Consider the following 15,029-nt stretch of genomic DNA (forward strand, 5'->3'; position numbering starts at 1 on the left):
ATTCATAAAAATGACATAGTATTATGCAAACTACAGTAATAGATCTTAAACTCAGAAAGTTTGAAAAGGAAAATAACAATATATCCTTTGGGTCAGTGGGAAACCTAGACACACTGAGCAGAGCTTAGAGCCCCAACATCTCCTCAAAAGTGCGTTAGCAAAATGACCGTTATACCCCGTCCAACAACACATGGGAAGTGATCCAGCAACAGAAAACCTTAAACCTTATGCTCACCAGATCCGGAAATTACAGTCCAGGTCTCACATTGTCAATTTAGAAAAAACATGAGAAGATTCAATTCAATTCAATTTTATCCTCAGTCCTCCGGGACCCGGGTGGGGGTCCCTGGGGGCCGTGCGATTCCCCCCAGGAAAGCCTCAACATCCTTAGGTTGTTTTAAGAATTTCTCCTGCCCATCGTACCTGATCCTAAGTACGGCTGGATACAGCATGGCGAAGACGATACCTCTGTCCTTAAGCTGCTGTTTAACCGAGTAGAAATCCTGCCGCTTCTTTACAACAGCTGCGGAGAAATCCTCGAATATCATGATTGAAGCTCCGTTGTACAATAGAGCCTGCGCCTTCCTGGCTGCCTGCATGATCCGGACTTTATCTTGGAAGTTGTGGACCTTAATGATGACAGCGCGGGGCCGCTGTCCGGGCGGCGGACGGCGTGTGAGAGCCCGGTGGCAGCGGTCCAGTTTAACAGCTCCGCCTTTGAAGCTAACTTGCAGCAGCTCCGGCAGCCAAGTTTTAAAAAAGGAGACAGGGTTGCTGCCCTCGCTGCCTTCGGGTAGTCCGATGATGCGAATGTTACAGCATCGTCCCGTTTTCTAGCTCATCAATTTTGTCCAGCGCTGTCTCCAGCTTCTTCCCGACTTCGGCTAGCTTAGCAGTGTGGTTCGCCATGGCATCTTCAGAGTCGGAGATGCGTTGCTCAGCTTCGGTAAGCCGAGTATCAAATGCAGCAAGTTTAGACGAGCAAGCCTCTAGCCTCATGAGGACAGGGTCAATCTTCTTATCGAAGGAGGCTTCAACGCCTTTGAACACCTTGGTAGTGATTCTTATTACCAGGCTGTCAGTCTCCACTTGACCCATAAGTGGCGGCGGTGCGTGGTCCGCCATGCTAGCTTGGCTAGTTTGGGGCGGCTGAACGTCTACTAGTTTGGCGGATTTAGCCATTTGGGTGATCTTCCTCTGGGTGTTCGGCATTCTTAGATCCGTTTAAGGTGTCCCGCTTTCGCCCAGTGTTTTTTTTTATATGTCTATGTCTAAAGTTACATCAAAAAACTTTATCGAGCTGTGGGAGCCGAGGTGGCGAGCTGTTACTCCGACATTTGCGTCACATGACCCCGGTGGTTCAATTTCTGGTTTCTCCTGTCCAAAAGTCAAAATGTCTCTGAGCAAGACGCTGAACTCCAAATTGCTCTCAATAGTCAGGTAGTGCTCTACAACCATCAGTTTTGTGGCTTGTTGAATGAGAGTCAAATTGAGAAGTGCCTTGCCTGTTAAGGTAAAGCAAGTGCCATGTAAGAATAGCAATTTACCTTTTTATCTGAACCCCCTTGGCATTAATTGTATGGACTCATTTCCACAGGTTTGGTTTTATTTTAATCATGTTTAGAGCCCTGAAGAGATAAAATTATAATGTTGAATTTTCTTTGAGAAGAAATTTGTCTGACAATGACACTCTGCTCAGTAGTTATGGTTCCCAGCAAAGAACATTACATACTAATATTAAGTACATTTGCATGTTAGTTGCATAGTTATTAGTGGATCTTCTGGTTTCACTTCTTCTAAAATGCTGGTTAGGAGGGGGTTTGTCATATTTTATGCGGACAGATCGATTGACAATGGCGTTCTCGTTGTGAGGGAGCAGTGTTAACCACTGGCCTAAAACAGTCAAGCTGCACAGTTATCTTATTTATTGATAAGTACATTATGTCACTCCAGATGAAATAATCACTCTAGTATGTCCTTCAATTATTCATCCAGCATTTAAATTACTTTTCTTTATGGAGATGTCTCTGGGTGAGTGAGAGAAATTCATTATACAAAAAAACCCCACAATGCTGTTTTCTCTTTTTTCTTTTTGTCCAGCTAACAGATGATGAATCACGCTGAGATAAAAATACATCTGGCCTAATTCATAAAAATGTTTTTAGATTTGTACTTCAACTTAGTCCGAAGATCATTTATGACGGCGTGCTTATGTTTGATTCATAAAAGATACTGAGCAGAAAAACCTTGCTTATGCAGGTCTATCTAAGGTTTTATATATAACTACGTCTACGTGGTTTTCTGTGCATAGTCATACTTGTATACAGTGTATAGGATTTAGGGGCATCTAGGAGTGAAGTTGCAGATTGCAAATAAATGAACACCACTCGCATCTGCATTTGATGATCTGGGAATGAGAATGGGCTGTGTAGGACATAATCTGGTGGCTACTAAAGTTGCAAAAAACGTGAAAGGCCTCATCTACAGCATATTGTTTGTTTTGACAGTTCAACGTAGCGGACTCCATGGAAGGCGACCCACAGTGCCTTTAGATAAAACGGCTCATTCTAATGACAGGAGAGAAAACACAACTTATTTTAATTATATGCTAATTAAAACATACCTATATTAATATTATATTCAATGTCTGTCAAAAGATCCTTCAAATGTTACACATTGGATCTTTTAGATCAGAACTGATCATATGTCCGTTTTAGAGGCTCCTGGACTTTATTGATGCTACCCTCGAAGCTATGATTTAACAGCATTGACCTATGGAACATTCCTGCTTCATGGTCAGTATTAAAGAGCATATGAGCCTGTAGATTGGATATGACTTTTCTTATTGATTGTAAATATTGTGGTGAATTCTGTCTTTAAATCTCATTCTGTCTAACTGTTCAAAGTACTGCAGTATCAGTCTGATTACTAAACAGAAAAAAAAATATTTTCACAAATAACTAAAGTGACCTGAACATAAACAACCAACAGGGTAGTCTGATGTCCTTCGGTTCAGAAACATTCCTGGGTATCCTCCAAAATGCCACAGGGGACCAATACAAATACTATTATTCAGTACTAACTATATCATGGAGGCAATGTCACTGTGACAGTCTGCTGTGACAGATGTGACCCACTAACTACTGGAGATGTAACAAAATAAGGGCTCTAATGACATTTTGGTCTCTATTATTCTTGCCCGAGCTCTCAGTTTCTGTTTAGAGGGCTTTAGAGGTGTGTGTGCTCCTCAATAACAAAATTATACTTACTTGAGTTTAGTATCCAGTTATTTTTACTGACTGTGGGATGTACGACAATACTCATTTTGGTAGGCGTATTTGGACTCAGTATTGTTTTTATGCCCTGAGGCTTAAACCTAAAATCCTTCCAAATATATGCAGCCAAGTTGTTGCTGAACCACCAAAAAACACAATTTATCTGAAAAATGTAGCCAGACAAAGTAAAATACTAGCTGCTTGGCTCAAAGGATGACAATGTCTTCCTGTCCCTTATCCTATATCCCAATGATTGCTGTTAAATTTGGAGAATGACAAGGATAAAAAAGTTCCCTTTTTATCAATTTAAAAATGTCTGGTGTGTAATGACCATTACAGCCTTTTTTGTTTTCTTTCCCCACTCAGCATTAAAAGAGACAGCGCTACTGTCATGAAGATTTTTGTCTACTCACTACCCGTTTGTTTGATCTGATTGTATGGATGATTTACCAATAGACTTTAACAATTGGCCGAAATCCGACACAGCATGGAGAACCTTTACTAACATGAATGTAGAAAAAAACAATGAATCCATTCAGTTTTAACTGGCACTTGAAATTAATATAATTTGTCACAATTTAATACCTTGGTATATTCAACATGTTAGATTCTGCATAACTAGATTCAGCTCATCCCAGCCTGGAAGAAGATACATTTGCAATAAGCTGAAATGTTTCTCTACGCTTTTCTTCCCTGCTTGTTTGAAAATGTTAATCATATCTCTGCTTTCAGGATAGATGGAAAAGTAATTTCAGGACAGCTGTATCCAATTGCTCATGTATCTTCATTCAATTTGATTAGAACTCAGCATTTCCTTTGGTCGACACAGATTACTGAAACACCTTTTCATTTTCATTTTTGCTTTGTTATAAAATGTTTGATATTCATGTAATACATTGGTTTATTTTTTTTATAGATTTAAGCAAGGTGGATATTTAATGAGCTGTTCTCTTTTCTATACCTTGTTTTTTCATCATGGACAAGCTTAGATTAAAAGCTTTAAAATATTTCTGAAACAACCAGTATTGACTGAACTGATTAGAGCTTTGCTGTGCTGGCCTAGTTTTCATCCCCAAGAGCTGCATGAAAAACAGGCTGTCTTTTTCAAATAACAGCATCATACAATGATGCAGACAGTGTTGTCTTACACACATAAATATCTTTAATATCACCAGTTATGCGTCATGCTGTGTAACAGCTTTGATCAATATGCATGGCGTTGGTTTTTAAAGGTAGACCTGCACTATTCACACCGCTTGCCTTTTCCACGTCTTAACAAGAAGCATTGTGGCATTTTCAGCTCCTCAGATAGTTCACAAGATGCTCAAAATTAAACAGCAACACTGGTCAGAATTGCAGCTTTTGTCCAATTATCCATCTGTCAGTTTGTCTGCACAGCTTCAGAATCCCACCTCTACCTGAAGAGGCGCTTTAATTGGTCTACAGCTTAATGATGTGTGTGAGAGATTTAGATCTGGACTGTTCTGCTCATTTAATTCTATAATGCTTCAGCTTAACTGATCCTAAATTCAACAGGTTTTTAAATAAGGTTTGTATTATTATTATTATTACCATCATTGGTATCTGAGCCCATTCATTTCTGGGATGTTCAACTTCTTCTTTCTTGACTTTTGCATACATTAAATCAGTGAATAAGGCAAAGGGACGCTGAATTGGTTTTTGTTTAATCCAATATTTGCTTCCGAGCTCAGTCACCGTCAACATACCAGTCTTGTTGAATTTGTTTAGCTGGAGCTGGGAGTCAATCAAGGTGGGGGATGAGCTTAGGGTAAACAAAGAGAAAAACAAGTGGCAGGATGTGGTTACGGTGTAATGCCAGGAACAATTCAGGCTGGATAATCCGAGGACCTTGTCCCTGAATTCTAATATATGTGAGGAGTTGGTAATTGGGACATTGGTAGGCAAACTACATTACAGCCTGACAATGTATGCTGACATACAGAATATTTATAATCTGTTTCCGGGCAATGCCTGCAGGTACAAGATAAATACACACAATAAGCCGAGGAGGAAATCCCTGTTGCAAATATGTTTAAGATAACAAGGCAAGCCAAAAAGAAAAAAATTAATTTAAATATATATTTAAAATATTCCCTCACATGAACTTTTGGTTTATATTGTCTGATATGCATTTATAACGCCTGTCTAAGGGTTTTATGGCAATAATGTGGCAGTTTTTTAATATACAAATTAGCCTGATGTAGCTATTAAGACCTTAAAATCCAGAATATGTTTTTCATCTCTTTCTGACAGCACTGTATTCACATCCCTCTGCAGGAGATGATGTAGTCTTTGATAAGGAAGATATGTCAAAGATCACAGGATCTCTCTAATTCTGTATTCTTCTCCTGTACCACATCCATTCATTTTCTGATAACCTCTAGCTGCCATCATAGCTGTCAAATGCAGTTTTCATTTGAATGTAAACAGAATATCCTGCCAGAAATTGTCCTTATGATTCAGACTTTATTTCTGTAACATACAAAATCAAGGCTTTGTTGTGATTCAGTTGCATAAGTAACATCATAGAAAGCTTTAACTATATTTGTCAGTGGTCAGTGATCAGTTTCTTACATTTTTATTAGAATTATATGTGCAGATTTGTGCAGACATACATTTCTCCCAGCTGTGGAGGGAAAATACAGTATGTAGAGTATTATAGCCATAAAGCAAGAAATATATTAAAAAAAACAGATGAAAGAAGATGTAAAGTCATCAGTTGCTAGCTACAGTAGACCTGCACATAAATTCAGTGAATGTATGATGGTAAATGAAACTGGCATTTAATTTACTCCAAAGGTTTGTCATGTCCATCAAACAAAGGAATGACGGAAGGATGAAGGGAGCTATTGTCCTTTCAAGAAGAAAAGTCATTTCAGCAAGTGCCTTGTCTCATATACAGAATTCTCAACTCCATTTCCAGAGAATCAGTCCACTCGGTGGAGTGTGTGGATTTGAAGGATTTGGACCTAGGCAAGCAAGTGCCCCAAAACAACATGCATTTATGTTCAAGTGACAAAGCCCTCTTGCGGCCGTAGTACTTTATGACGTTTCATTCTCTAAGCGTTTCTATGTGTTGTTCTACAGGGTATCTACAATTAATGTATTTTATCATTTAGTTTGGAGGACTTGTTGAAAAGCATTTGAACATTTTTCAGTCACACACTATTCTGCTCATTGACAGTTATTGGGAGTAACGTACCAAGAAGGAAGCAACGCACCTGCAAAAGATAGCAAAGCAGAATACTGCGAGATGTTATCAATGCAGGTTTAAAAGTACAAAAAAAAAAATGCTTTGCAAATGTTTTGTTTTATGAGGATGTGAATGTATTAAACATGTCTGTTAGGCTTCAAGGATACACAACACAATATGTTGTTTGAGTGTATGAGTATGTTATGAGTGTAAACATAACTCTTTTACGGCAAAACTCAACAGGGTGCGTTTAAACAGGTATATCCAGGCCTCCTGTGCGTGTCATCAAGTCATTTTATTATGTTTATGTTAAAGAAGAGGTTTGACTCTTCCGTCAGAATTAAATTAAATACATTTTCACCTGAATTTTGTCCCAAGCAGATTCATTTTCAATATATTTATTGCAGTTTAGGTTTGTATCTCCACATCCAATTATCAACATCCACGATGAGAGATGATGCCAAGCGACAGGTGGCAGCGCCACTGGCAACTCAAATCATCCAGTTTCAATTTGACGTATGTCAGCATCATAACCCTGTTAGATTATTTTGACAAGGAGTAAACCTGGTTGTGTTGCCAAAAGAAACCTGGTCCTTTTAAACTGCAACAAATCAGACTGACATTATGGCTTCATTATGATGTCAGAAAGTGGCAGTAAGCAGTATTAACTTTTGGAATGATCATGTCTTTTCCCCTGCTGCGCAAGTAAGAGGTCATTTGGATGCTTAAAGTTTTCATTTCATTTTACTGGCAGACTGTTCATCTATGTGTAGAACACCTTGGGACATGAATGTTCTGTTAATGTGTTTATTAATGGCAGCGGGGAGACTCAGTCATCACAGCACAGTATCAAAGTTACAAGTAAACTTGAATAACAACTTAAATTGGATTCTAGCCAGTAGTGCGTGTAAACAGGACGAGGGGGGGGGTTCGGTTGATTGGGGACTATGGGAGTTGGAAATGAGTTCAGTGTGTGTGTTGGTAGCAAAGCACCATATGTGCACTGTCCAACAGAGTGTTAGTGAAGAGGCCAGAGCGAGGTAAGGCCTGCGAGGTGGAGCAGTGGAGCTGGACCGGCCGACCGGCTGACCGAGAGCTGGAACAAATTCCTTTGGAGCTCTGTGAGAGGTGGCTCTGTCTGCGTACAGGTGCACAGTAACAGCATTTCTTCAGCCAAGGCAACTCGCTCTCCAATGGATGAATGTGATTGTTAAGCTTTAAATCATTAATGTTCCCCCCGTCTCAATGGATGCCTCTGGTGTTCACAGTAGAGTGACACATAGAGTGTTATCAGGGCTGCACAGATAAGCAGACCATACATATTAGCATTTCACTTTCATGTGCTTGATGAATCAAAACATTACACAAGGCAGAGAGCTTGTTAGCATTCTGAATTACATTTTTGATAGGTCTGAAGGGTGCATTTGTAATATTTGTAAGGAAAATTCAGTAATTACAGAAAATGCCTGTGGATGGCTCAGAAAAGTGCAAAGCTAGGTCACCTGCTCCTCAATTGCAGCTTGCCATGCTAACACGTGTTTTGATGCAGCTTCACTCAGCCTTCACGCGTGTGACAGCTGCTTTAGCACATCATTTGGATTTGATGAGTTGTACATTGTTTGTACATTGCTGTGTTAACTGGACAGTGTCATCCATTATATCCACCCTAAACTGTGGGCATGACTGGCTTCTTATTGCAGGAAATATGAGGGCGGCAGGTAGTGATCACAAAGCAATTTCGTTCCAATGTGTCACTAATGATGTGTAGCTTACTGATCACCACCTGCAGCTGTCAGGCACCTAGCTGATACTTGTAAACAGATTGTAAGTTGCAGGAAACCTCAAAACAACATGTCACAATATCACACAGAAATACCACATTTAAGCAGACATCCGCTATTGAATAAATTACTAAATATTTAATTAGCACATCTGTTTTTTTCCACAGGATTGTTAGGTTGGACATTATGTTGTCATTATGTTGTCATCTGTCTGTGTAACTCTAACAAATTGTTGTTGTCTTGTTGCATACATTTACATAAAGAGAAATTTTCTTGAACTTATTTTCAGCTTAATGCAATAATTATCTTGATTTATGAACTTCTTAGCATAATTGCTTGCACTTAATAGATCATAGTTGATTATGGTAGGCCATTAAGGCATCTAATGTCTCTTTCTGGCAATGTCAGAACCTTAATTCTATTCAGGTATTTAAGGAACTGTCCATGTGTACTCTTTCCTCTCAGTACAGAAGCAGGTGCACTTGCTGGTTCTGCACGCTCACTGTCCTGATATTGTGTTGCAGGCTGGAATGATCCGCACTGACTCAGATGAGTACTTCATTGAGCCGCTGGAGAGAGGCACTCAGGAGCTGGAGGACCAGGGCAGGGTCCACGTGGTTTATCGCAGGTCGGCTCTGCTGCAGGCCTCCTCCGACATCTCTGTGGATTACCAGCTACATGGTAGGATGGACAACCATGATGTTTACTGCTTCTGGGACAGATAGTCCAAAGGCTGTTACTAGTACTGCTAGTATTGCTAGTGCTACTTCTACTACTGCTACTATTTCTATGACTATGATGATGCTATTTTTTTTATACTACCAATTGTCAGTTTGTAATGTGACTGCTTGTTTTGGTTGAGTGCAGAGTTATATAAGTTATGTTTGAGGGTTCTATAGTCCGTTGGTCTATTTTCTATAAATAATCACTGCTTAATGCATAATGACCTATGTCATATGATAGTTACTTTCTTAAAGCTGCCGTACATGTGGTGAAGCTCAAACACCATGACCATATGTGAAAAACCTACTAACTTCTCTCAAACTGTTAAAAAATAAATAAAAACTAGTTGACAATATTCCTTCACAACCACAAAGCTGGTTAGCCATCGTTTATCACCCAAACACAAATAATATAAAACAAACAAATCAAAGGTCCTTTCACAGAAGGAAATGTATGGATGGAGCCACATAAACTTGACAGATAGGAGAGCCACCACCCATATGGGCTGCACATGGGACAACAGCAAGCGCTCCTCTTCTTTCCCCTTCATAGGAAATTAAAAACTTCCTAGCCAGAAGTCTCTCAAGCCAGACAAGTTTCTGTTGCACAATTATCTGAGGCAAACTTGATGTAACAAAGCATGTTGATAAGTTTGTTGGGATTTAAATAATGTAAAGTTAATGCAAAGCTGGGAGGCTTTTAATAAAAAGAGTTAGATTTTTGTCATAATGGTCAAGAAGGGGTGGCATTAGCGTGACCCCACACCTACGAAAAATTCTTACTTATGGAAGGCCATGCTTGACCTGACATGGAAACAATATAGTTTATGTGACAAAAATGTTCAACTCAACTTAAGGTCAACTTATTAGCTTTCTTCAAGCTTTCAACCACTTTTCATTGTCTTCATCTGCTTACAGAACTGATTCAGGTGACCGTTTTTCCAAATGTATGTCCCAGTTCTATTTGCCATTTAAGACCATGAGATGCAGTTAAAAGCTCAGAAAAAGCTAGTGAGTGAATTCATGCACACAATTACACACAAATTATTGCTTTTACTTCTGCTGCCACTGCAGATGCTATTATTATTAATGCTAACAGCTGTTACTGCTTGCTTTAAATACTGAGCTTGCCCTCTATTTATACCAAACAAATGTCACTGTTGCTGCTGACGGAAACATGTAATGCATCACATACAATGTGAAGGAGATCTGCGCCCAGAAAAGACTTCTTCCTGTGAATCCCTTTGTGTTTGGGAACAACAAAAAGAGCTTATGTGAGTCTTTAACTTTTATCAGTTGTCTATAAGAAGTAGTAAAAATGTTTTTTTTCTGAAAGGTCTCGAAACATTACTCTTTTTTCAATTTTGACTATATTAGAATTATATATTAATATTTCAACAACACACAAGACAAAGTGTTTTCCCACTAAGTATATTATAAATATCCATAAAGACTCACAATCAGTTGGTAAATGTAGCCTACTTGGCTGAGTTGTGGTCCATCTGGACTTGGCTGTTGTGTAAACTGAGTTGAAATACTGGTTTTGAGCGAGACAGACTGTATCATCATTTGCATGATGTCCATGTGTATGCTGACCTAATGAATGCATGGTTGTAAGATGCTTGTATTAATAGCTGAACTTGTCACAGCAGCGTCTGACAGAGTGTCACCAAGAGTTGCATTTCCTTTGGCACGTCTACATAAAATCCTCTGCCAAGGAAATGTTTACCCTAATTGCTGTATTGGGAATCATTTTCTCTGACTTCACGCCATTGCAAACTGGAACTTAAAGAAAATGTCAACCCAAAGAAAGCGCAAAGAGTGCTTAGGCGTCAGCTGCTCAATTTATAATTCCTAAACTACATTTTACTTTATATTTTTTCCTCTACAGGCTGGCACACAAGCTGTGAAAATTGCTTTATGACCATTTATTTTCTGGCAGTTTCGAGCAATCCCGAAGAGGTTTTTGGGACGATGCTGGCAATAGTAGTAATCAAGTTATTTATTTTCTACAGTAAGGAGACCCTGAATTCATTATTATAAATTGGGGAAAAAAGGGACTTTGTTTTTGAAAACTTAAGTCTCGCAATAGGGCAAAGACTTTGTGGAGCAGCTATCAGTGCTCATATTTGAAACCCCAAAGTGCTCAGTATTAAATACAAATAACCAGTTACTATTAGTCGCTGTTGTAATTGTGATTGTATGTTTTGAAACTACATCTCCTACCATTTGGAGGGGTTTGGGGGATGTAAACAGGACGTCTGTTGCCAGGTGAGTTAGTGTAGGCTACAGCTTGTGCAGTGTCTTCTTAGCCTATATTTGTTTATGTTTTGGTAAACTGGCACCATTGAAAGTATGCCGAATTAGCTATTAGCAGCTTCTGTTTGCAGTGTACCCATGGATGTAGAAACAACCTTTACTGGATTACTTTGAAATTTAAAATTAAAAATTTGCAACTTGCCAGCTAAAGTTAATGTTATGTTTCCTCATTATGTTAATAGAAAACATAATTTGGTTAGCATTAATGTTTCCCTCACAACATATTTGCTGTTGTAAATTAGTTACAACAACATAATATAATTTATTATTAACATAATTTCTAGTATTTCTAGTAGTCTGCCATTCAGACATATATTTAGACAGCCCCTTTTCACAGGCAGACTTTAGCTGGAGGTATTTGTCGACATTTTTTAAACCACACATCTGAATCTCTGTAACTAGGGCAACAATGGCCACTGAGGGATAGACAACTTGCCTGTCATTAGGTGTCCACAAATTCTGATTTAATAGGTTACTTTTCCACTATGTCTCATAAAACTCTTTTTGTTTTATTATTTTGCAAGTCATTCCAAGCATGTGAAAATGTAGTGTATGCATTAGAGTAGGGTGTGCACAAAAGTACGGTACAAATTTTGTCCTGTATTGATTCAGTAAGGGACAGTGGATTTTATTTTTCATTACAAAATAATCATACATTTTACAGGATGATCCCATACTAGGACGACGGGTGGCAGTTACCTGCAGCATACCCACATCTATTACAGATCTTATCCTGTCATTTCATGATAGTTAAAATGCTGTCCAGGACCATGAGTTAAATTACGGAGGAGCAGTGACTATTTCATTTCCCACCTCCTTCTGTGATGTTACTCCCGTCCAAATGGGGCTTAACTTTTCTTAGCATTAGCTAGTGATGTGGTTATGTGGGACTTTGATGCTATGACTTCGCTCTGTGTCTGCTTTTAAAAAGACATGGTCCTGTTCCACCTCCTCTAATAAAAGACAGCCTACTTTATTTCTATGAAAGTACTGATATGCCTCAGAGCTTTTCAGGTTGTTCATTGCTTCACTGTTGGTAACAACAGAATCAATTATGTAGTGCTGGCTAAGTAAGCTGTACATTTTCTGAAGTCAGGTCGTTCTCCCATCCCTCTCAAGGATATGATTTTTGACGTTGACCAAAACTGCAGCTCTTGTGGGGTGTTCCTGGTCATTACCTATCAAAAGTGCTCCAAGGAAGAAAAAGAGGTGAACCAGGGACAGGGTCGTGGGTGGCCAAGTCTTATAGATGCACATAGGGAGTGAAGACTGGCCCGTGTGGTCTGATCCAACAGACGAGCTACTGTAACTCAAACTGCTGAAACAGTTAATGCTTCTGATAGAAAGGTGTCAGAACACACAGTGCATCACAGTTTGTTGCATATGGGGCTGTGTAGCTTCAGACGAGTCAGGATGCCCAAGTGGTCATAATGTTATGGCTGATTGGTGTACGTATATCTCAAGAACTCCCTTTGTCACGATCATTTAAATCTAAATTGGCGGCTCTGTTGTTTATATCATCTCAATGGGGATGCAAGCTGAATATGATCAACAGGAGAAGACAGATTCCAACAGGAGGAATATGCAAAATCCTGGCAGAAATAAACACAATAAGGCTTTCACAGGCAGCAGACTAAAACAGCATGAAGCTGCACTGATTGCATTAATAATAGGAAGCTATATTGGTATTATCAGAGATTCTGTGAATATATGTAAATGGTGAAAAGGTTTGAGGCATACACAATATGCTGTCATGGGAACATAACAGGTTCACTCTCAGCAGATTTGTTTTGTGCAAGATTTCTTCTGAACAATCCAATCAAGTCAATCAATCAAATCAATTAGTTCCATTCAACACCTGATATATGTTTCTCAACTATTAGATGATAAGTGCAGGCATAATGACTGCTTAGTAGCAACATGTGATAGTCAAAGGAGAAGCAGGTCTGCTGTTCCAAATCAGGCATTTAACTGAATGAAAAACAAAGCAATTCTTTGTAATCTCACAACACAGAAGGCACAGGTTTCCTGAATGAAATCAGTAGGCAAACACACCGGCAGTGTCATCCTACATGTTTAAAAATGTATTTTTATGATGTAACTGACAATGTTTGTGCTAACTGACTAATATTTACAGATGTTGCATCTTGATAATTTTGAAATGCTTATGAACAGACACAGGAAGAGCTTAGGGTAGATGGAGAGTGCAACAGCCCAGACCCACATTCCAGTAGTTGCACTCCATTTGACCATAATGACATGCTGCTTGTTACATAACACCAAGGGCAGTGAAATTTGGACTCAATTGAAACTAATTGAGTTCAGTTGACGTATTTGAAGTAACTGGTATGGCATTAATCAAATAGCAGGAAGTGGAGATTCTGTGGAAAATGTCAATTAAATTGCCAGTGACAGGTGTATTTCAGCCACCACAAGCCATGTGAAAATCATGTTTATCAGTATGTATTGTTAGTGCACATGGTATTATGTCTACATGCCACACAGTCAAGTCAGCATAAGTGGTTGTTTTAGGAAGCTATGATTTCTGAAGTAAAGTAGTAGTTTAGAAGAAATGTTAAAATACATGATTGTGAACATAAAACAACACAACTCTCTAAGAGGCTTGTTACCTTTTTGTAGAAGAATGAATTGGATTTGAGATTCTAGGTCAATTTTGGATGAATTCAGTCACACCGTCAGATTGCTATGTCCTGATTGCAATGATGTTACATTCCTTCAGCTACTGCTCAGATTTGCTGATTTCTTCTTGCTTTCATGTTCAGGAACAATTAGGTAGTTTAGATGTGAATTTACACTGAGGAAATACTTCTATTACTGACTTAGCTGCTCTGTGTACATTGACATTGGACATTGTGTTACACCATCAGGTTCAGTATTTATTTATTGCATATAGACCAACATTGCAAGACAAAGACATGCAGTTATGTTTAGTACTCCCTCAACATTTTAAGGCAACCTGTTGCCTACAGCATGTGAGGTTACAGAGTGCAGGTTTGGGATTTTTATGCTTTTATTCAATAGGAAAGGTGAAGACTGAAAAGTGGGGAGAGAGAGGGATGACATCAACAGGTTGGATTCAGACCTGGGCCACTGCCTACATGGGGTCTACCAGGTGAGCTACTGTGGGCCCCCACCAAGTGCAGTTTACCTTCATCTCTACCAGGATATTATGAGATATTACATTAAGCAGTCTAACAAGCAAGTAAAAAAGAATGGCACTATCTTCTCTTGCTCAAAATAGAGTTAACATTGATCCTGACAGACGCTGTGAAAGATTATTGGCACTGTACAGCAGAGCCATCACAACTGTTCGATTCTCGGCTGTGCTCCCCTCTTGTGATATTTTGGTGTTGATTGGATTTTATACCTTGAACCAATCTAGTCTCTGTTATGCCCAGTGACTACAGGATTGTAAGATTGATTTTCCAGACTCAGTCTGGGTGATGGCAGTGGAGGAGTAATTCCTCCCTTCTCTTGACAAGCACTGCTGTGATGTGTCTGAGCAAGGCACATCCGCTTGCCTTTAAGGAGCTGCTCAGTATGAGAAATTGCCTGAGCAGGTGTACTTGGCAGCTTACAGGTGTGTTATTTTGTCAGCTCGAAAGGCACTTTCCTAAAATTAAAAAATGAAACAGTTTTTCCTGTTTTTCATGTGACCAGCCACGAGAAGATTCTGAAAGTGTAGTTTCTAAGCTTT

General features: G+C 39.1%; 1 protein-coding gene across 1 annotated transcript in view; it reads left to right on the forward strand.

Annotated features, from left to right (window-relative positions):
- adamts3 (ADAM metallopeptidase with thrombospondin type 1 motif, 3) overlaps nucleotides 1-15,029 on the forward strand; it is a gene marked incomplete in the record, with an annotated part of 134,996 nt that overhangs the window by 19,614 nt on the left and 100,353 nt on the right. Inside the window, 1 exon segment of the mRNA XM_035658667.1 lies at nucleotides 8,795-8,951. Coding sequence (XP_035514560.1) covers nucleotides 8,795-8,951 — 157 coding nt within the window.

The sequence above is a fragment of the Morone saxatilis genome, unplaced genomic scaffold (genome assembly GCF_004916995.1).
Source record: "Morone saxatilis isolate NCDOM2014 unplaced genomic scaffold, NCSU_SB_2.0 Contig16, whole genome shotgun sequence".
Classification (NCBI taxonomy): Eukaryota; Metazoa; Chordata; class Actinopteri; family Moronidae; genus Morone; species Morone saxatilis.